Below are 20,664 nucleotides of genomic sequence, written 5' to 3' on the forward strand. Positions count from 1 at the left end.
TCCTGCTGACGTGTACCTCCTGTGTTGTGAGTAATTCTTTGCCAATAGATGGCATGATGTCCTTTTCAGTATAATCAGCTAGGAAATAAAAGAAAAATGTTTGCCTCTCCACATATTTACTTTTATTTGTTAGGGGTTTTTCCTTGATATATATTTTTTTTAATACAAGATGAGTTCTTTATCTTAGAATCTCAAACCACAAATATCTCCAAAACATATATTTCAAAAATTAAATCTACAGATGTAATACATACTGTGAACCCTATAAAATGCGTTTACAATGCTGACTTAAAGAAAGAAATTTATAACTTTCATATGTACCTTCCTTGTTCAATAGGCAACTGCCATATGTTTCCGACTTCCATAATTCAGTTTTCCTGGACATCTGTAGCAGGTAGTGAGTGCTTCTTAAAGTACATTTTATGTAATTTGAGAAGGAACCCACACTGAAAACTAGAGGTGAACATTAAAAAGCACAAGACTTTCTAGAAATACTAGTTATTCTAAATTTACATCACCTGTTATGCATGGCCTGAGATAGTTTTTTTGTTTGTTTTTTTCATTCCCTTCTCTTCCTGTGACTGAAGTTGGAAATTCCAAAACATGTAAGTGTTTTGGTAGAGTTTTTTTACTACTATTCTTTAGCCTTTTACTTGAAGATTCTCATTTGACTCTTTCTGAAAATTCAGCTTGGAAATATATTCCAGTATGATAATTGTATTTGAAATAAGTTTTGAGAATTCTACATTGAAGTAGAAAAAAAAATCCTAAGATCTTTCATTTATTTTCATTTTTTCTTAATTGTTTATGATACACTTTTTAAAAGACAGAAGACTTTACACAACTAAAAGTGCAGACAAAACCAAACCAAAAGTCATGCTGAAAAGTCATAACTTCTTGTCAAACTTTTGCTCATGTGTTTAAATGCAGAGTTCATTCCCAATGCTAATACTGTTTTTCCATAGCTTATTTCTTTTTGCACAATTCCAGTGCTGGCTTTAAATTAATCTGTTAAAAGTCCTTTCATTCAGCTGAAACTGAAATGCCTCATCTGTCAATACAAAACTATGAATAAATTCCAGCTATGTTTTTCATTGTTCATACTATCAGCAGATTATATGAATGTGCACAAAATTTCCACTGTTTAAGACTGTCGTTATCTACAGATGTAAAATATGAGAACAAGATTTAATTTACAGCCAATTAGAGGGTGTTATAATTTTTATTAAAAGCTAAACACTAAATCTAGTGACCCTTAAATAGGGCCTAAACAGGAAAATTTAGTTCCATTTTCAATTAGTTTTGTAAAACCAGCAGACTCAAGGTAACTTTCTGTCTATAAGAAAAAAATAACATTAAATATTTAATTTAAAGAATAGGAAGCTTTGTATTTCGAATATCAATTTAAATAAGATTTTATATAGCATAGACTATTAAAATGCTTATTATAACTAATTAGAGAATATTAGTTTCCCATTCAGCAGTGTGCTTTATGTCCAAATCTTTCTGTTGCAGCGTTGGTATCAGCAATATCCAGTTAGGCATCTTTGGGTATTCATTTACATCTGGGTCTTAATTTCAGTACCTCCTTCAAGCCCTCCTGTATATCACATATTAGTGACAGAGACAAGTGTGCCTTCTTGAACATTTCTATTACTGATCCTTCAACACTGTAGTATTGTGGGAGAAGTGTGAGTTAATGAATGAGGGAGATAGGACAGCGGTTTTTCACCCACGAGGTGAAAAAAATAATTGCAGTATTGTATGGCGGTAGAGCAGATACTACTGGAGATACACCATGCATGCATCAGGAAGCTCATTCTCCCAGAAGATGAATTTTCTTCTGTACACCATCACGATTCATTACTTCCTCAATGTCCCTCCCCTCGGTGGACCAGAAGCGCGCTTCTCCTTTTTCTTTCTTCAAGTTGGAAAACTGGGGGTGGGGGAAGAGAGGAATGAAGGCAAGCTTACCCTGGGAGTATACTCTCATTTGACACTCCAGAAACCGTGCACCTCCTTTGAGCCTCAATGAGAAATGATCATTGATTGAAAAAAAAAATTAACGCTTAAAGAGAAACTCCGAGAGCTCAGACCTGTTTCTGATTCTTCGACCTGAGAACTGCAGAATTGTTTCGTGAGCTGCACAGGTCCTTTGTAGAGGACCTCAGCCTTAGCTAGTCGGAATTGAGGACGAATTGTTCAGAGAGAAGGATGGAAAACCGTCGCCAACAAGTGGGGAGGCCAGGTCTGTGTGTGCAAGTCGGTGACAGCAGTCGAGGGGAGGGGGGAGCGGGGCGCGGGGGAACTGCAGCTCTGGATCGCTTTCTTCACCGGGCCCGAGTTTCCAGCTGCAGCTCCAGACCCGGCAGAGAAATCCACAAGAGTGCAGTTGTTGCGACCTCGGACCCCTGAATTTACTCCTGTAGCCTTTGTAAACTTGTACGAGTTATAATATTTTCATTAACCCAGATCAGAGGGAGAGGCGAGAAGCAAGCAGAATAAAGAGTGGGAAACAGTAGTGGCAGGAATGGAGAGGGGAAGCCCTAGCCCCGACGTGCAGCGCTGCTTGGTGACTCCAAGCGGAGGCTGATGTTCAGGGTCCCTAATTAGGCTATGGCTCCTTCCCAGATTAAACTATAGAGGAACACAGCCAAATAAGTACCCCTCTTGGTGTTTGGATTTAGCCCTTGTCCACGCCTACTCTCCCTCCCATTTCTGCTTCTATCTCACTTAATCTTTTACTAATAATAAACTTCTTTTTATGCCGTGGCAAGGAAGTGTGGGTCCAGATTACCTGGAGACTCGGGGCCTATTTAATGTGCCCCGAGATCAGGGGCCAAGAACAGGCTTTTGTCTGACAGACTTCTGGCTTACCTTTTCGAGCCTGAGAAAACAAATATAGGGGTTAAATACGGCGAATCTAAAAGAAAAAAGAAAAAAAAAATGAGTCTTTCCAGAGAATGAAGACCGGACGCACAGAGCTTTAACATTTACAACTTAAAAAGAAATAATTGTTTATGAATAAAATGTAAGTATTTTATAAATCAGGTAAGATGAAATAGCAAAGTATACACAACTGCTCCAGGCTAAAAAAGCACAGTGGAAGCTGACAGAGAATGAGGGTTGTTTGTTTTTGTTTTTAATACTATTCGGAACTATCCATTTTAAACTGTACCCAGGAAAATAAAGAAGAGACTGGATGTGCTTTTTAAAGGTTCATCTCCTGCTCCTGCAGGCCCCCTCCCACCAGTTAGCGTTTCTGTCTGGCAGGACATAGATTCCATTGTATACCATTGTCCTAGATCTTGGAGCTCAAGGATCTTTTGCCCTTCCCTCTCTCCTCAAGTTCCTGAGACTGATTCATTCTGATAATATTCTCCTCTGGCTGAATTATATTTAACATAGAATCCGGCTGAGCTGGAGAGAGGCCTGACAGTTTTAGTTTTGTTTCCTCAATGTAGCTCATACTGGGAATGACATTTTGTCTTCTAAAGGATCAGAAGACATACACTCTCAGGGATATAGACCCCAACTGCCAACAGACCCATTGACACTTGAGCAGGTGCACATGCTCACGAACACATGCACACACAGACACGTGCACACGTGCAACCGCACATTGCCGACTTTTCCCGGGATTATGCGCCCTGTCCCCACTTTCTTTGCTCTCTTGACTTGTAAAGCTCAAGGGCCTGGAGCTATCCTGGCAAGGGCATGCCGCGCTGTTGGTAAAAGGCCTTGCTAGGGCGACGCTTTGCCTTCACTCTTCACTCAAGGATGCCACTTGGCCCATCAACCAACTAGGAATATCGTTCCATTGCCCAGGAGAGGTTCGACGCCCCTTCTCCAGGAGCCAAAGTCGAAGTGGGCTGCAGTCTGTGACACACTGCCCCTCGGGACCTGGATTAGCTGGTCCTGGTCAATCCAGTAGCCTGAACCGAATTTAACGCAAGTCGGAGGCGGGGAGCAGTGGTGCGGCTCTACCGCTGTAGTTCTCCGTAGCCAGTACCAGGACTAGAGGGCAAACGCCTTGTCCTGTCCCGGCGCCCTACTCACACTCGAATTGTTTGTAGGGCCAAAGTACTAGCTGACATCGCGAATGTCTATGAGGCCCTGCTTTCCAGCCTTTCGCCTAAGCAGACACCAATCCTCGGGTGTTCGTGCCTTCTGGAGTCTGCTGCCAAGGGTGAAGGCGAAAGAGAAAGAAACGGCAGAGGAAAAGAGGAGGGCGTGGGGCTGTATGATTCTGAGAGGGCCTTGCAGGCCTGTGTAGCCCTTTCTAAATCAGCTTGCGCTGCAGGACATACACAGGGAGAACTCCTTTACGGAATAGGCTTTGCGTCGGCAAACAGTGTTTGGTTCCTGGCGGTTTCTCCGGCTCCCCCTACCCGGATCGCTGAACCCGAGCAGGCCCGAAGGCTCCCACGACGACTCCACCCCTGGGCCACAGCGTTTATGAGTCTCCAAAGCTGTAAGGATGGCTCGGAGAAGCAGTGGGTCTCTGCCTTCTTGGGGTACCCGAGAGCCTGGGCTTGGGGCGTGGCGCTCTGTCCTCGCAGGTGGCTGGTACCAGCTTCAGGCACCTTAGCTGAACGGATCTTCGGGCGTCTACTCCTGCTACTTTGGCTCCCGTCCTGTCTCACTCCCCCTCCCGGCCCAAGCCTTCCAGACGGTCTCTCAGCTCTCCCCACGGGCGCCCGCCTTGGGCTAAGCGTCAGAAACCGGATTTGCGCTTCCTTTAAAGGATATAATACCGGCCTAGGGTACCCTGGAGCTTGGAGATCCATCAGGAATCAGCTCTAAACCGGTCCCAAAGCCTTCATTTTGTAAATGCAGAACACCTCCTCCCAGTTGAGTTTGTTTCTCAGGCGTCTAGAAGAGGCTTCCTCCGCAAGGATATTACAAAATCATTTTTGACCTCAAGGCTGCCAGGTTTGGCTGGGCGGCTTGCTCATGGCCTGCCAGGTTCCTGCTCCTGCTGGGGTGTCCCGGCCTCCAGGGAACGCGCGTGCCCTTCTACAGTAAAAGGAACAATCTCAGTGGTGAATCTACTTCCAAATGCTACTCCACCGAATGCTTGCAGAGAAATCAGAGATAAAAGGGCAGCCAAAGGTTGCGGAGATTGACTTTGTCGTGTATTTTTTTTTTTTTAATTTTTGAGATAGAGTCTCGCTGTGTCGCCAGGCTGGAGTGCAGTGGCGCAATCTCGGCTCACTGCAATCTCCTCCTCCCGGGTTCGAGCGACTCTCCGGCTTCAGCCTACCCGGTAGCTGGGACTACTGGCGCGAGCCACCACTTCCAGCTAATTTTTGTATTATTAGTATTATTATTTTTAAGTAAAGACGGGGTTTCACCTTGTTGGCCAGGATGGTCTCAATCTCTTGACCTCGTGATCCACCCGCCTTGGCCTCCCAAAATGTTGGGATTACAGGCGTGAGCCACCTCTCCCGGCCTGCCGTGTATTTTATACTAAAGATTGAGTAATATGCATGATTGATTAATTTCATTCCACTAGAGATTTGCTTTATTTATACCAAACTTTTGGGGGTTAATCCTAGCAAAAAGTAGAGTTGAAACTACAAAACAAATAGTACATATATATGTTTGGTGTCATTTAATTAAAAAGCGTTGATTTTATTAAATTTGTTTTAAAGAAATCAGCGGACTCTTTAAAAGCCTAAAATAACGATGGCAAATTGTCAAAAGCAGGACAAATATAAAGCTATGTTAAATCACAGAGAAGTTTTTCAAATGAGGAATTTTATTGCGTCTTTATACTTACTTAATTTTGCAAAGTTTTAAGGAGTTTTAAAGTTGTCCATATCGTTAAAGACATACAGAATGAAAATTCCATGACCTACGTTTTTAAATAACTACCACTCTTTGAAAGAAAAGGGGGGGCTCCGGAAAGGGCGTGCTTTTTTTCTGGCATTTATACGAGGGACTGAGCGTTAAGGTAACATTTCGCACTCCTAAAGAATTTACATGTTCCTTAACCTGGTATCCCTCAAGAAAAAAAAAAATCACGGAGTAAAAAATAAGCGTAAGCCATATCTGGCGCAGAGTGGGTGCTACCAAACGCAGGAACGTTTAAATGAAAAATGAGGGGCCTGCGAATTCTTCTCACCTTTCCAATATTCTGAGTTGTAGCAACATTAAGTGATACGGAAGTGGGACGGCAATTTACCGAACCTTGAAAGATTCTTAATATTCTAACTTGCTGAACATCTAGTTTAAAGCCAGGAGCTCTGCTTTTCCAGGTCCTGATGAGGAAAGCTGGGGACTACGGGGCAGGACTGAGCTACGGACGTTAGGAAGACAGATCGAGTTCAGCGCGCGTGGGGCTGACACATCCAAGCCAGACGGCGGCGCTTTTCACTCCTGGTTTTTCGCGACCTTGTAAGGAAGTGGGCGCGGACTGCACGGAGTCGGCCCTTCGCGATTGGCCGTCCGTCCGGGTGATGGACAGAGTCCCAGGCTCCACCCCCGCCGCTTTATTGACACTAATGAGCAAGTTCTTCCCACCGCTCTCCTGCCTGGAAGTGCTGACAGATCAAGGCAACAAATTTCAATTACAATCCCTAATTTGTGTCCACAGAGTGTTTTTTACCCCTGTTAGTCCTCTCTGGCGCATCAGTTGAGGCAGACCTCGGAGCAGCTGGAGGTGGAAGGGGTGGGAGCAAAGGAGTGCATCAGTGAGAGAGAGCGTGCGAGAGACCCAGGGAAGACTTGGCCGGCTCGTCGCCGGTTCCTCGGATCCCGACACAAGCGAGAAAGAGGAAACGCCCAAATCTGTTTTTGCCCGCAGTGGGGAAGGGGGCAGATCTCGGGAGGCCCCGAGAGCTTTTTAGTTTTTGGTGGGGGAAGAGCGAGAGCGCGCGTGTGCCCGAGTGAGTGTATATGAGAGAGGGGCGGGCGGGCGCGGGGCGGGGGGGATGGCCGAGAAGCGAAGGGGCTCGCCGTGCAGCATGCTAAGCCTCAAGGCGCACGCCTTCTCCGTGGAGGCGCTGATAGGCGCCGAGAAGCAGCAACAGCTTCAGAAGAAACGGCGAAAACTGGGCGCCGAAGAGGCGGCGGCGGCCGTAGAAGACGGAGACTGCAGCCGCGGCGGCGGCGCGGGCGAAAAGGGCTCTGCTAAGGGAGACGAGGGCGCTGCGCTCCCTCCGCCGACCGGGGCGGCGTCCGGGCCCGCCCGGAGTGGCGCAGACCTGGAGCGCGGAGCCGCGGGTGAGTTGGCCCTTTCCTGCCTGACTTCTCCCCGGCGCGAACCTGAACTTCTGCGAGTCAGCGGCTGTGCCTGCGCGCCGCGTCCCTACGTGGCCAAGGCCACTCAGCCACGAGCGCGTTGGCCGCGTCGGGAGGAAAGCTCGCCGCGCAAGCTGGGCACCCTCCAGACGGTTACGATGCCGCTTCCAGCCTCGCCTCGCGGGCGGCCGCCGCCGACTCGGCGACCCGCGCCTTCGGCCACGGCTGTTTGCGGCGCCTGGCGGGGCAGCTCTGCGCTTCAGCATCTTGCCTCCCTTGGGGTTCCAGCCAATGGGTGCTCTTTTTTCTTTCCTAACTTTTAAAAGCACAAGGCGGGGAGGAGGGGAGCGACGGCATACCCCACCCCGAAACCGGAACGAATGCCCTAAACCGTTTGTGCAAACCAGGAAGAGGGCGGCGTATTTGCAAACGTGGTTTCCCGGAGGGTAGTTGAACGGTTCTCTTCCCTTCTCTATTTCTCTGCCACGGCCGACGGCGACCGCGGGTTTGCTTTTCACACTCTCCTCTGCCGGGCTGGAAGCGCATGGCGGCCGGGAGTTTGGCGGAAGCGGGGTCTGAAGAGCCTTCTAGAAGATGACTCCGGCCCGGCCCAGAATACCGCGTAGTGGACGCCTCTGGCTTTAGGAGGCCCAGGCTCTTGGTACCGGAGTCCGGCGCTTTTGCTGCGTGTGCTTCGAGGCTCGGGTGGCGTCGGGGTTTGCACTGGGGACTCTGGACTCGGGAGCTCCTCTCAGACCCGGTCGGGCACGCGTCCCAGACCCCGGCGGCGGCGTGAAACCTTACTTCTGGGGCCTTGGCCTTGCGGAGGCCCAGCTGGTGGGGTAGACGCGGTCTGCGCGCCTTTCCCGGGCTCGGGACTTGGGGACCAAGTAAGCCATACTGCAGCTCAGAATGCGCCCCTTCGACAGGCAGAGAGTGGGTGTCTATCGATTTGGCATGTTCTTTAGGAGAACTTGATGGCACCAAAGCTTCCCCTTTTCTCCCGGTCCTTTTCCGTTTCTCAGCTCCCCGGCGGGCCTGTCTCCGCGGCTGGCTTCCCCTCTGTTTTCCTAACAGGTTCCCTCTCGCTGTCTTTTGCTGTCCAGGCGGCTGTGAGGACGGCTTCCAGCAGGGAGCTTCCCCGCTGGCGTCACCGGGAGGCTCCCCGAAGGGGTCCCCGGCACCCACCCTGGCCCGGCCCGGGACCCCTCTGCCCTCGCCGCAGACCCCGCGGGTGGATCTGCAGGGAGCCGAGCTCTGGAAACGCTTTCATGAGATAGGCACTGAGATGATCATCACCAAGGCGGGCAGGTAAAGGGCAAGCTGGCGTGGACGCCCCTCCCCACCCCAGGCCCTGTCTTCACCCACCTCTCTCTCAGTTAGGTAGAAGGGCCTGCAGTGCAGTGTGAGTTCTGGTTAGCATTTTCGAACACACGGGAGAAGGCCCCAGACCGTGGTTCACTTTGGAGGCTGACTTTGGCCGCTCACCACCACGAGTGCAGTCGGTGCACAGCCCAACTGCCCTCTGGTTGAATGCCAAGGGAGAAAATTACTGTTGCCCCTAATGCCACAGCTGTCGCAGTTGTTCTGCGTGCAGGGTGGTTATAAATTTGAGGTCATGTTTACTCTTTTCCAGGGATTTATTTAGACTCGTTGTCAGTTCTGGAACTAGGAAACAAATTCTTTTTTTTTCCTTTTCTCTTTTATTTTTTAAGCAACAGTTCACTCTAGTAAACTGTGATTTGCTTTTTTCAGATTTGATATTCCTAAGCAGGTTGATTCTTTATCAGAAGATTTCCTGGCGATATGAGAACATGATCTCTCCTGCCATTTCATATTAAACTAGGAGGAAAAGTCACTGGACTCACCCACAATATATGTTTAATCATTTATAGGTGCAAGAATAATTACCCTGATTTTTAAAAACCATTCTGTTTATAGATTTAGAGTACCTGGTTATTTTTTTGTTCAAAGTGGAATCCAACACATTAGGCTGAATTTGCTGAGGAATACTTGAAATTTTTTTATAAGAAGTTTCATCGGTTTTTAAAACTGAAATTTGCTCACCCATTGGTTAGTAAAATAAATGGATTTGTTGGGCAGATCATATTAATTTGAGGTAGGCACAGGAATATTTGCATTTTAAAGTTTTCAGTTCATTTAGTGCAGTGAAATCTATGAATATGCTTTCTTAACAGTAACTTTTAAAACACACACAACTCTTTCAGGGAGTACACATGGTAAAAACCTGGATAGCATAAAAGTATCCAAACTTATTAGAAATTACAAAAAAACATATTTTATTGAATCCATATGCTACCTTCTACATTTTCACAGAGCTTTTATTAATGATCCAAATTCAGTCTTCACCAACACAAAGCAATAGTTGTCTTATAAAGGATGTAGTTAAAGACCTTTACTCTTTATCTTACAGGTGCACTGAAATAACACTAAAACAGCCAGCATAATAAACCGTTCTCATACCTAGTTAGAAGTATTAGACTTTATTTTTTTCTGGAAGTAGTCTTTCATGGTATTATTGTTAGAAAAAAAAATTGGTAAATAGCAGTACTAAAATTTCTGTTATAAGGTTAAATTAACAAAAATTAGATTTCCTGAAAGGGACTTAGATGTAAGTCATGAGATGATTTTTAAAAATTCAAACTGCTGTATTTGTTTTTTATATACAATAACTTACTGTTGTATTCTTTGCTGCTGTGCCTTTTTAAAAGGATGGGTGCATCTACTAGCATCTCCTTCGATATACATCTTTGGGAAGCCAGGATGAATGCAAATTTTCATCTGTTTTAATTAGCAAAATTTTAAGTAAGTGTGGTTAAGTAAGAAGACATTTTCATAGTATGTCGGGGGAAGAAATGATTTGGTAAATATACATCGTGTTTAGTTTCTGCTTTCAATAAAGAAGTTTTACTATACCTTTCAAATTTAGAGCAACTTTTGCACTTCACCTTTACCATGCTGCAGACAGGAAGTCCTGTCTCAATAAAGAACATATTGTTTGGTTATAGCATGGCACATTGGCTCCTTGTGGTTTTTTATAACCCTTTAAAAATTTCACATTATAATGTGTTTTATCACTTTCAGAGATCTAAATTTTGTATTTCTACCATTTGTTACATCTTATTATTTGTATTACTAAAGTAAATATGCTTATCGATTTTGTTTAAAGACTAAGGTGCTTTCTTTTGTGCCATTACTCCCTCAGTGTACAATTGTTTTACTTTTAGCTATACTGACATTTCAGTAAACACAGAACACATGTACACAGGGCATTACAAATTGCATTAAAAAATTTCAGTTTGGAGTTGTTCTGTGTCCTGACTCTTTGAATTACATTGGCAAAGTGAATACTATATATTTGTTCATACTAAAAATGGAGATTCAAGAGGTTTCTTTGCTTATTTATTTTCCATCCTTAATCACAAACAAAACCCCCAAACCCTCTTTCTCTTCTCCTTTTTAAATAGGCGCATGTTTCCAGCAATGAGAGTGAAAATCTCTGGATTAGATCCTCACCAGCAATATTACATTGCCATGGATATTGTGCCAGTGGACAACAAAAGATACAGGTACAGTGATTAGATACTGAACGATAAGAAAACACTAGGATTTTGCAGGCTAGTGCCTGTTTGATCTGTGAGGACTGTGATCTTTGTTTCCAGAACCCTATAGAATTTCCAGATCCATACTCCCAACGCCCATGAGTTCCAGCGGCCCAGATGGTGTGCCTTCTCTTGCAGCAACTGTGGAAACTAATTTTTGTTTTGTTTTGTTTTGTTTTGAGTAGATGCAGAAATGTTTTCAGACATTAAGAACTTTTAAAGGGGGATAGTTTGGTGTTGCTAGAGTAAATGTGTCTTTTATTTTGACTTTTATTTCAATTCAAATTTTGAGAGGAAATGTTATATAATGTTTATAGATATAAATTATATTAAATGAAATGTTATAATTTCTTTCTGATCTTTTTGTCATATGAATTCCCTTTTACATGCAAAACCATAAATATTTGTAGGCTTTTTTGTTTAATTTCAGAAAATTATTTAAGGTTTGCTACAAGTAAGAAAAATAAAAATCTTATAATTTATGTGATACTAAGACGTCATTAAACTGGTAACAAATTTTTACCTTTCTGTTTTTTTTTTTTTTTTTTTGGTTAGTGTAATAATAATTTTTAAAAAGCTTTATAATATTTGGATTTTGAAAGAGAACATATTTATGTAAAGATCAAGTAAATTTTGAAAATAAACACATTCTTCAGTTTCAATCCAATCTTTACTCTTTTATTCTGCAAGAAAACAAATCAGCAATTTTCAGTGACGATGCTTTATATTTTTCTGAAGAGTTAAAAACATTGACATTTAAATAAGGATGTTTTGTGTGTTTGGAAGAAAAGAAGATACTGTTTTAAATTTTGCTTGTCTTCATTTCTTTCTCTGTTTTTTTTTTCCATTGCTGTTGTTTGGAACACAGCTTTCAGTAGGTTTTTAAATGAAATCAGATTTGGTTTGTATCACTTAGCAATTTAGGGAGTAGCTTTTTTGAAACAGCCTTCTGGTATAAAAAGAACACAGATTTTAATTAGTACCTGCACATATGGAATACTACAAAAAGGGCTAATAAAAAGACAGTCTTATTATTTGTTTTGTGTATAAATTATATTATTTTACTTAAATAAGTCATTAGGGAGTTTTGATAAAATGATCTATCACACAACAGAAGCTAGAAGACATTAAAGTTCATCCTTTAAATATATTTGATTTAAAACTCATATTCTAAATGGGGTTTTGTGCTGAGGGAGATAACATAATTCTTAATAACCTTAATAATTATTCCTTTCTCTTCTAAATTTGTCTCCTATTTATTTTCCCAGTATCTTCCCTACATTTCGGTTGGTTTTACTTAATTGATTCAAATTTACTCTCATAGAAATTAAGGAATTTTGAGAAATTGGTATTAAGATGCCAGCTTTTAAAAAATCAAATAGTAAAACATAAATTTGTTTTCACTTTTCTTGATGCCCAAGAAGAAATTTGTATTTAGAATGTTTTACAAAGAATGTGTAACTTGTAGCATTTATTGTGTCAGTTGGTGTGGAGTTTTGACTATTCAAAATGCATACTTTTTCAAGGTTTTGATAGAGCATATTATTCTATCTGAGTTGGTAGTAACTCAAATCATTTCCACAGTGCAATTTTTCTTGAATTTCTAAGATTTTCATTTCATTTTCCAACGTTTTCAGCAATATTAGGAAAAAAAATTTTTGGCTAATTTTCTGATGTTAGAGTGGTATTTGGTCAACTTATTGTCACTTATTAGAATGTAAAATTAATATTCACAAAACTCCACAATTAGGAACTTACTGAAATTAAATCATATCAATTAAAGGAAGGTTTCTAAAAGAGTATTCCAAATTTTATGTTTGTATATTTTTTCTTAAGAAAAGGAGTGAAAGACTAGAAGGCATATTGAGCCCCAAATGCAATATATGACAAAGAGTTGAAGCAAAGGGCCTCATCAGAGGTGTTCTGAAAATATTTTATGCTCTTATAAAAAGAAATATGTATATAACACAGGTAGAATTTTCTAAGACTATTTGCAAATTATGGCTTTAAATTGTATGCTATATTTTAACACACATGGTAGGAAAATATCTAAGTATATAATTTTATAATATTTTCTTCATTGTTATACTAGTTTCTAGTTTTTAATTAGCTTATTTTAAATTAATAAATCATAATCTTAATATAGTTAAATATTAATATTTCTGTCTTGAAGCATTGTTATTTAAATGTATTCTTACTGAGTCAATATATTCGACTTTTAAAGGAAATAGAATAGGATGTTTTGTTTCCTAATTTAAAAAGTAATATTACACATACCATTTTCAAAGTTTGACTTATTTTTTGATTAGTAATATTTGAAAATGATTTGAAATGATGTTTTATAAGGATCAAGAAAGAAATATAGGAGATGAATAAGGACCTACATTTTATGATGCAACATTTTTCAATTAAACTCAATTGAAAAATTGAGTTTTTCAATTTTGAATATCCTCAAAATACAGTGTCATAGTATTTTTAAAAAAAGTTCCAAATGATAACAGATGAAACTTTTTTCCTATTAAAATAAAAGTTCCTAGAAATTCTGACAATTTCCTCTTGCTTTTCCACTGTCTGTTCCATAAGCCTGTACATAGTCTAACATGGGAAGTAATCTTGAAGGAAGCGGAGCAATAGTTCTCAAGTGTTTTTGAGAGTTACTTAAAGATGAGCTTGAAAAGCTATTTGTTTTTTCATGCTGATGGAATACTCAGAAGAAAAATGGAAAATATCAGAATAGAGATGGCTGCCTAAGGTGAATAAATGTCCTTCATAAGAATGAAAATACTTACATTTATGGTGGTGATGGTGTGCATATTTTTCACTAAGCTCTTAACACGCCACTTAGTCTGAATTGTCAGTAGGCCACTGCTGCCTTAAAAAGGTTTTGAAAAGTGCTTGAAATCTTATTTTGAGTGTAAAGAGGAAATCGATCTGTTTAAACCTGAAACAAAATAGGAACATATTTTGTCTGATTCTACTGAGATGGAAGTTCCAAGATACAAATAGACAGTATACTGAACACCTGTTCATTGCCTTCTAGGTATGTTTACCACAGCTCTAAATGGATGGTGGCAGGTAATGCTGACTCCCCTGTGCCACCCCGGGTGTACATTCATCCAGACTCGCCTGCCTCGGGGGAGACTTGGATGAGACAAGTGATCAGCTTCGACAAGCTGAAGCTCACCAACAATGAACTGGATGACCAAGGCCATGTGAGTAGATGGCCTCTCTAATGCATCTGTAGGTGGCACAGCCAAATCTACACTGTGCCTGACTGAAGGAAATGGACGCTTCTAAGCTCATAATATTCATTGCCTGATTGATCAGTATGTACATAATGTTCTCAAAATCAAGTGTATATTTGCACAGAATGTGCCTGTTGCCAGAGTTACCCTATGAGGCATTTAATAGGTTAAAACTAAATACTGCATTTGTTTTGGAATGAAAGTACTGGAAGCAGAGATGTTCTTAGGTAAAACATTTGTGTGAAATCCCATGAGGTGATAATTATTATACTGTTAATATGAACACTTTGGAGTTGGGTTAATAAGGATAATGATTTATTGTGCCCTGCCTACATCCAGCTCTTTTTCAGCTGAGGCTCATTGCTTCTCAGTAATTCCCCAGGCTTATGCTGTTTGTGTGTTCCATCTGCAAGTCCCCAGTTGTTTCATAATGACATCTAATGTGTCAAAATGTTACAACAATCATTCCTTTTATTCTTAAAACTGCTGAAACATGATACATAAGTCAGAGTTCAGCCATTTCAATAATGCAGTCATTTTTAACACCTTATTAATTTTTATGCAGTTTTGTTCCCAGGCAAGATTTCTACATTATTTTAGTAAATAAGTAACTGGATACATTCTGATTTCTGTTTAACGCTTGCATTTTTAAAATTAGGTTTCTGTTGTTGAAGAAAGTTTTGATTGAGGAAGGATTAAAATGCCTTTTGAAGAATGTATTATGCATAAAAGAAATACCAACTTGTTTATTTCTTGAAGGCGTGATATAAAGATAGCATATTTATGAGAATATCTTTTAAAACAAAATGCCATAAACTAGTAATATTGTGATAACAAGATACGGTTTGGAAGTTGCTAAACAATATCTTAAGAAATTGACCTGAATGAAAACATTCCAGTACAAATTTCAGTGTGATACAAATGCAGTAGGTGGATTTTTAAGATACAACTAGAAAAATCTTATACTGCCATTGTTTTTGTTTTTTGATTATTGCCTTTTATGACTTCAAACAGAAATAAAAAATAGCATAGTAGATTTATTTTCTGCACCCAACTTGATGTCCTATATTAATTATTTATTTGTTTGTTTATGTATTGAGAAGGAGTCTCCCTCTGTCACCAGGCTGGAGTGCAGTGGCGTAATCTCGGCTCACTGCAGTCTCCATCTTCCAGGTTCAAGTGATTCCCCTGCCTCAGCCTCCTGAGTAGCTGGGACTATAGATGCACACCACCACACCTGGCTAATTTTTTTGTATTTTTAGTAGAGACAGGATTTTACCATGTTGGCCAGGATGATCTCAACCTCCTGACCTCGGGATCCTCCCACCTAGGCCTCCCAAAGTACTGGGTTTACAGGCATGAGCCACCACCACACCCTGCCCATGTCCTACATTTTAGTGCCTTACTTCCTTACTTTTCTTATTTTTATTCCTTATTTTTACAATTTAACACAGTCAAGTTGTAACAATTATTTTTCACAGGAATTCAGGAAAAGAACACTGATTTCTTCGGTGTCATTAAGCAGCTGACTGTGAAATATGATCAGCAAATTCATTAAAAGAATTTGTTTTTGGAATATAAAATTTTAGACTTAATGTTCTTACTGTTAGTTATTATCAAAACCTTAAGTACAGTACATTTTTTTTTGTGAGTTCTACAGTTTAAATAATATATGGTCTAAAGAGATAAGTGGGGTTAAAAACTGTATACCCTCATGTATAAGTTATAAACTTCTTAATAATTTAAATCAGTATAACCATTTTACAGTTCTAATTTTTTCCATGCAAATTACTGGCTTTCTATCTAATATCTAACAGATATTAAATATAGATCTAGTAAGTTTTCAACCTGTATGATATTAACTTTGTGATTTCAATAGACTTTATGTAAAACAACATTCTTCTGAAAATAGGATGTGTGTGTGTGTGTGTGTGTGTGTGTGTGTGTGTGTGTGTAGAGAGAGAGAAAAAGAGAAAGACAGATAGAGATAGAGATAACTTATTTTAGGAAACTTACCCAGGAAATTTTGGGGCCTGACAAGTCCAAAATTTGCACAGCTGGCTAGAGACCTAGGGAAGAAGTGATTTTGCAGCTTGAGTCTGAAGGTAGTTTTCTGACAGAATTCCCCCTTCCTTCAGGCATCTCAGTCTTTTTTCTCTTACTGTCTTCAACTGATTGGATGAAGCCTACCCACATTATGAAGAGTAGTCCACTTTTCTCAAAATTTGCTGATTTAAATGTTGACCTCATATTTTTTAATACAGTGGCAGCAACATCTAGACTGGTGTTTGACAAAATATCTGGGTACTGTGGCATAGCCAATTTGCCACATAAGATTAAGTGTCACACAGCATTTGTTTAAAATGCAAAATAATACATTGCAAATTGAAATTCAGTTACTTAAACTATTAAGGGAATAAATAACATAGCAGAAAATAATCAAAATATAAAGAAGTATGTTGTCTAACTGCTGAAATTTTTCCTTTAAGTTTGTGGAAGAATGTTCTAGTTGAATAAATAGAGATACTTTGACATGTGGGGAGCAGGGAGATAGATGTATCTGTGCAGTTTGGAAGCAAGCAAACTGCCTTTGGGAATGATAAAAATGTACCTACGGGTAGGCACGGTTGCTTGGGCTAAGCATGGTGGCTTACGCCTGTAATCCCAGCACTTTGGGAGGCTGAGTCAGGTGGAACACCTGAGGTCAGGAGTTCGAGACCATCCTGGCCAACATGGTGAAACCTCGTCTCTACCAAAAATACAAAAACTAGCCAGGCATGATGGTGCTTACCTGTAGTTCCAGCTACTCGGGAGGCCGAAGCAGGAGAATCACTTGAACCCAGGAGGCAGAGGTTGTAGTGAGCTGAGATCGTGCCATTGTGCTCCAGCCCAGGTGACAGAGTGAGACTCTGTCTCAAAAAATAAAAAAAAAATAAGATACCAAAGCCATGATCTCTGCTTTCTGTGAGTTTCTAGTCTAGGTGGGGAGAGAAGAAGCCATGCACACAGATTGTCATCCTGCCAGCTCAGAGAGGTACAGATGCCAGCGTCACTGTCTTCCAGTCAGGAAAGATTGGAAAGACTTTTTAAGAAAAGAACCTGTTTACTCAGCTTAGTAACCCTAAATGAGGCTAGATTAGACATTAGGAATTTGTTTCTAATTCTATTATTGATTGTGATTCAGGGTATAAGAAGACAATGATATTGTCATGGTAGGACTATCTAATTCAATAGGCCTTTTGCAGATGCAGAGACCTCTTGGGAACTTACGCCTGTACCCTTAGATAGTTGAGGTTTATCCCTTCTACCCCTGCTTACCCCCAGGCCTTAATTCCAAAAGAAGTAGCGTTGATCTCTAATCTAATTACTAAACCTGTAGTCTCAAATGAGAGGTGATTTTCTAGCTTGCTTTCTAAATTGCTTTTTTTTCTCTTCTCAGTTTCTAGTTTTACTTTGCCAAAACTGTGCAAGTGTGCAGCATAGTGTCTTAAGAACTCCAGGGAGACCTGGGACTTTTATTAATTTAACACAGAATAACTGCAAGAATCCTCAGAGTGCTTTGACTGGGCATAGGTACACATGAGACATGAGATGATGTGACATTGAGGTTTTCCACAAAGTGACTTTTCAGTTGTTCAAATACAAGGAATTATTTGGAGAGGTAGAGTGGTGAAATTCCAGAGTGGAAGTGTTCCACCACTCCACAGTTAATCTTTGAATGTTTTGAAGAACTTAATCTCTTCTTGATCCTTGGTGAATCCATAGGGAACTTTATGCTGGCTTTTATACAAACCAAGACTGGTCCTTGAGCTACCCATGTGCAGAGGGGTTAACATGCTTGAGTAGCATAATTCCTCTCATCATGTACATGTTTCCCAATTCCTCTGGAATTTTCCAACTGAAGGAAAACATTTAGATAAGCATTTTCATTAAAAATTAGAAGACATTTAACAGGTAGTGGTGTACCTTAAGCCGCAGAAGGATTTATACCCACGGTGCTGTGGGGCTTTGGAAGGAAGCATGGCCAGACAGCCACAGTGGGGCCTGTGGGGGGACCTGTACTCCCAGCTGCTGAGGACTCTGTGGTACTGACCTTGACTCTTCCTCGTTTCTCCATAAGAAGCAGGTGTGGAAGCAATATGTTATAGGGGAGGTTGCAGGGGTTTCCCTGGTGGAAGGACCTTACAGTTGCTTAGAAGTATGACACATTTGTGTTTGTGGGCAAGCCACTTTCACTCCAAGCTTGATTTTCTCATGGATTATATTGGAATCAGAGAACTCAGAGTGAACCAAATGAGCTGATGAACTCAAAAGTACATGTTTGTAAAGAGCCCATCGTGTACAGCATCATACATTAAACAAAATTTAGAAGGCTACCTTGCTATGGAGTTTGTGATTAATTGTTACAGCCCTGACTCCCACCACTTAAAGTGAGTCAGTATGTGGTGTTACCAAAAAATGTAGGGAGCCAGGTTTTTGTTATCTGTTTCTTGTTGGACCCTTGATTGACTAATTTCATCACGAGAATTTAGGTCACCTGGAAAATTTCCAGTCATCAGGAAATGTTTTCTTACTGAGCAATCCTCTAGACTAGAGGCAGTTTGCCTGCCTGTCAGATCTTAAACTCTTTCCACTCATCAGATCAGAAATAAACAATGCTGTGCTTTTTGTTTTTGACTCACAAAGTATTAGCCTGTACCTGCAAAAACAGTCTGTATTTACGGACTTGGTGTGACTATGCTACTAGCTGAACCTCAAAAAATAATCCTGTGAACAGATCAGAGAACATTGAACATTGTATATCACATAGAATTATTTGTATTTTGGAGGTGGACATCATATTGTGTCTTCTTGTTTATAAGGCCATTGGTTCTCCTGGTTCTATTTGCTCCATTAAATAAGCAAAATTTTATTGAGGATTCATGATTATAAGTTTGATAGTTAATAATCAAATTGTTCACCACTTCTGCCCCTGTCCACCTCAGAGCCCCCAATTCCAAAAGAAGTTAACACTGATCTGTACTTAGTAAAGCTATAGACTCAAATGAGAGGTTATTTTCTAGCTTGCTTTCTAAATTCCTTTTTTTCTCTTCTCAGTTCCTAGTTTTACTCTGCCAGATCTCTCCAAGTGTGCAGCATAGTGACTTGAGAACTCCGTGGAGACCTGGGACTTTTATTCATTTAACACAAAATGATTGCAGGAATCAAATCCTTGCAGTGATTTGACTGAACCTAGGACCATACTAGACATTAAAAAGCACATAATGCTGCTTACAAAGAAGAACTGAGGCTTCTCAGTCCCCCCAAAAATCCAGGGATACATGAAATTCTTGTAGATAATACTGAATATATATTGTTTTTCTTGAGCAATCTTCAGATTATCGATAATTGTTTCTTAACATGCAAACAAAGATATACATCAGCCATTTCTGTACCCTCTCCCATATACCCCATTTGAAGTCTTTTTTTGGAAGGTAAGGATATTTAAAAAAGTAACCTTAAAATATATATGACTATATGGAGAAATCAGCTTGAGAAAACAATCTTCATAAAACAAGAACCCGCTTTTCATTGACTAGTAAAAAGAAACACAAATGAATCTTTGTTTCTTTCATTACAACTCAATCCAATCTTCTGAAATTGGCTATGCATTTATTTTGTTTAATGTAAAGTAGGTTTTCTCCAGTTTTTTTTCTGCTGAGAAATTTGTTTCTAAAAGATGTACTAGTTCTCCCTGGGAGTTTAAATTTCATTGTTTCGTCCCTTGTTGTTTGCTTACCAGTGGCATTTTGTTTCTTAACTTGGAGAAGAGGAAGAGCTCTCCTTTAAACTCCCATATGCCCCAAGATATCAAGTGAATATTACTTTCTAATGAGAGAAATTAATTAAGAAATAGGGAGGGGGAAAAGCAGAGTTAACCTTAACAGTTGCTATGATATGATTGATTGTATGCTGTTTTATGTTTATATAAAAAGAGCATGTTAAAGAATATGTTAACTGATGAGACACCAGATGGGACTTAGTTAACTGCTTCTATAGGTTGAGACCCTTTTTTTGTGTTTCTTTTGTTGGGCCTTGCCCTGTGATGATGCCTGCCCACAAAATATGAATTCATACTGAATCCACATGAATGTGGTGGTGGAAGGATGAGCCATGGGCCATGAGAACCAGCTTCCAGGTTCAGCCTTGAGGATTCAGAATTCTCTTGCTTATATAGAACTTAGCTTCCCATCTATAAGTTGGAGTATTAATATCAGTTTTTTCAGACTTAACTATGTCTAACGTAATGTCACACAGAACTCTGCCTATCAAGCAGGGAAGGGAAGCAGCTCTAATTGGAGGGCAGCAAACAGACCTTAGAATCCATTTCGCCTACTCCTTTTTCCTAATAGAGTTCTGAAAAAGAGTAACTACTGGGTCCGAATGTCTACAAGATACCTTTCGACCCTGCGGAGATACTGTGCTTCCAAGAATATAAACTTAGATTTAGATTATACCTTTTTAAATGAGGATTAGTGAGCATATTACTCAGGTAATATACAAAAGTA

General features: G+C 40.6%; 1 protein-coding gene across 2 annotated transcripts in view; it reads left to right on the forward strand.

Annotated features, from left to right (window-relative positions):
• The first annotated feature begins 6,526 nt into the window (after positions 1-6,526).
• The window catches only part of TBX18 (T-box transcription factor 18), a 54,349-nt gene continuing 40,211 nt past the window's right edge, over positions 6,527-20,664 (forward strand). The window contains exons 1-4 of one of the 2 annotated variants that reach the window (XM_003922961.4): positions 6,527-7,230; positions 8,355-8,559; positions 10,737-10,838; positions 13,912-14,083. In XM_003922961.4, coding sequence (XP_003923010.1) covers positions 6,939-7,230; positions 8,355-8,559; positions 10,737-10,838; positions 13,912-14,083 — 771 coding nt within the window. In that variant the 5' untranslated portion in view covers positions 6,527-6,938. The remainder of the gene's footprint in view (positions 7,231-8,354; positions 8,560-10,736; positions 10,839-13,911; positions 14,084-20,664) is intronic. The other variant, XM_074397725.1, reaches the window with a different exon arrangement.

Source organism: Saimiri boliviensis, chromosome 4, assembly GCF_048565385.1.
Source record: "Saimiri boliviensis isolate mSaiBol1 chromosome 4, mSaiBol1.pri, whole genome shotgun sequence".
In the NCBI taxonomy this organism is placed as follows: Eukaryota; Metazoa; Chordata; class Mammalia; order Primates; family Cebidae; genus Saimiri; species Saimiri boliviensis.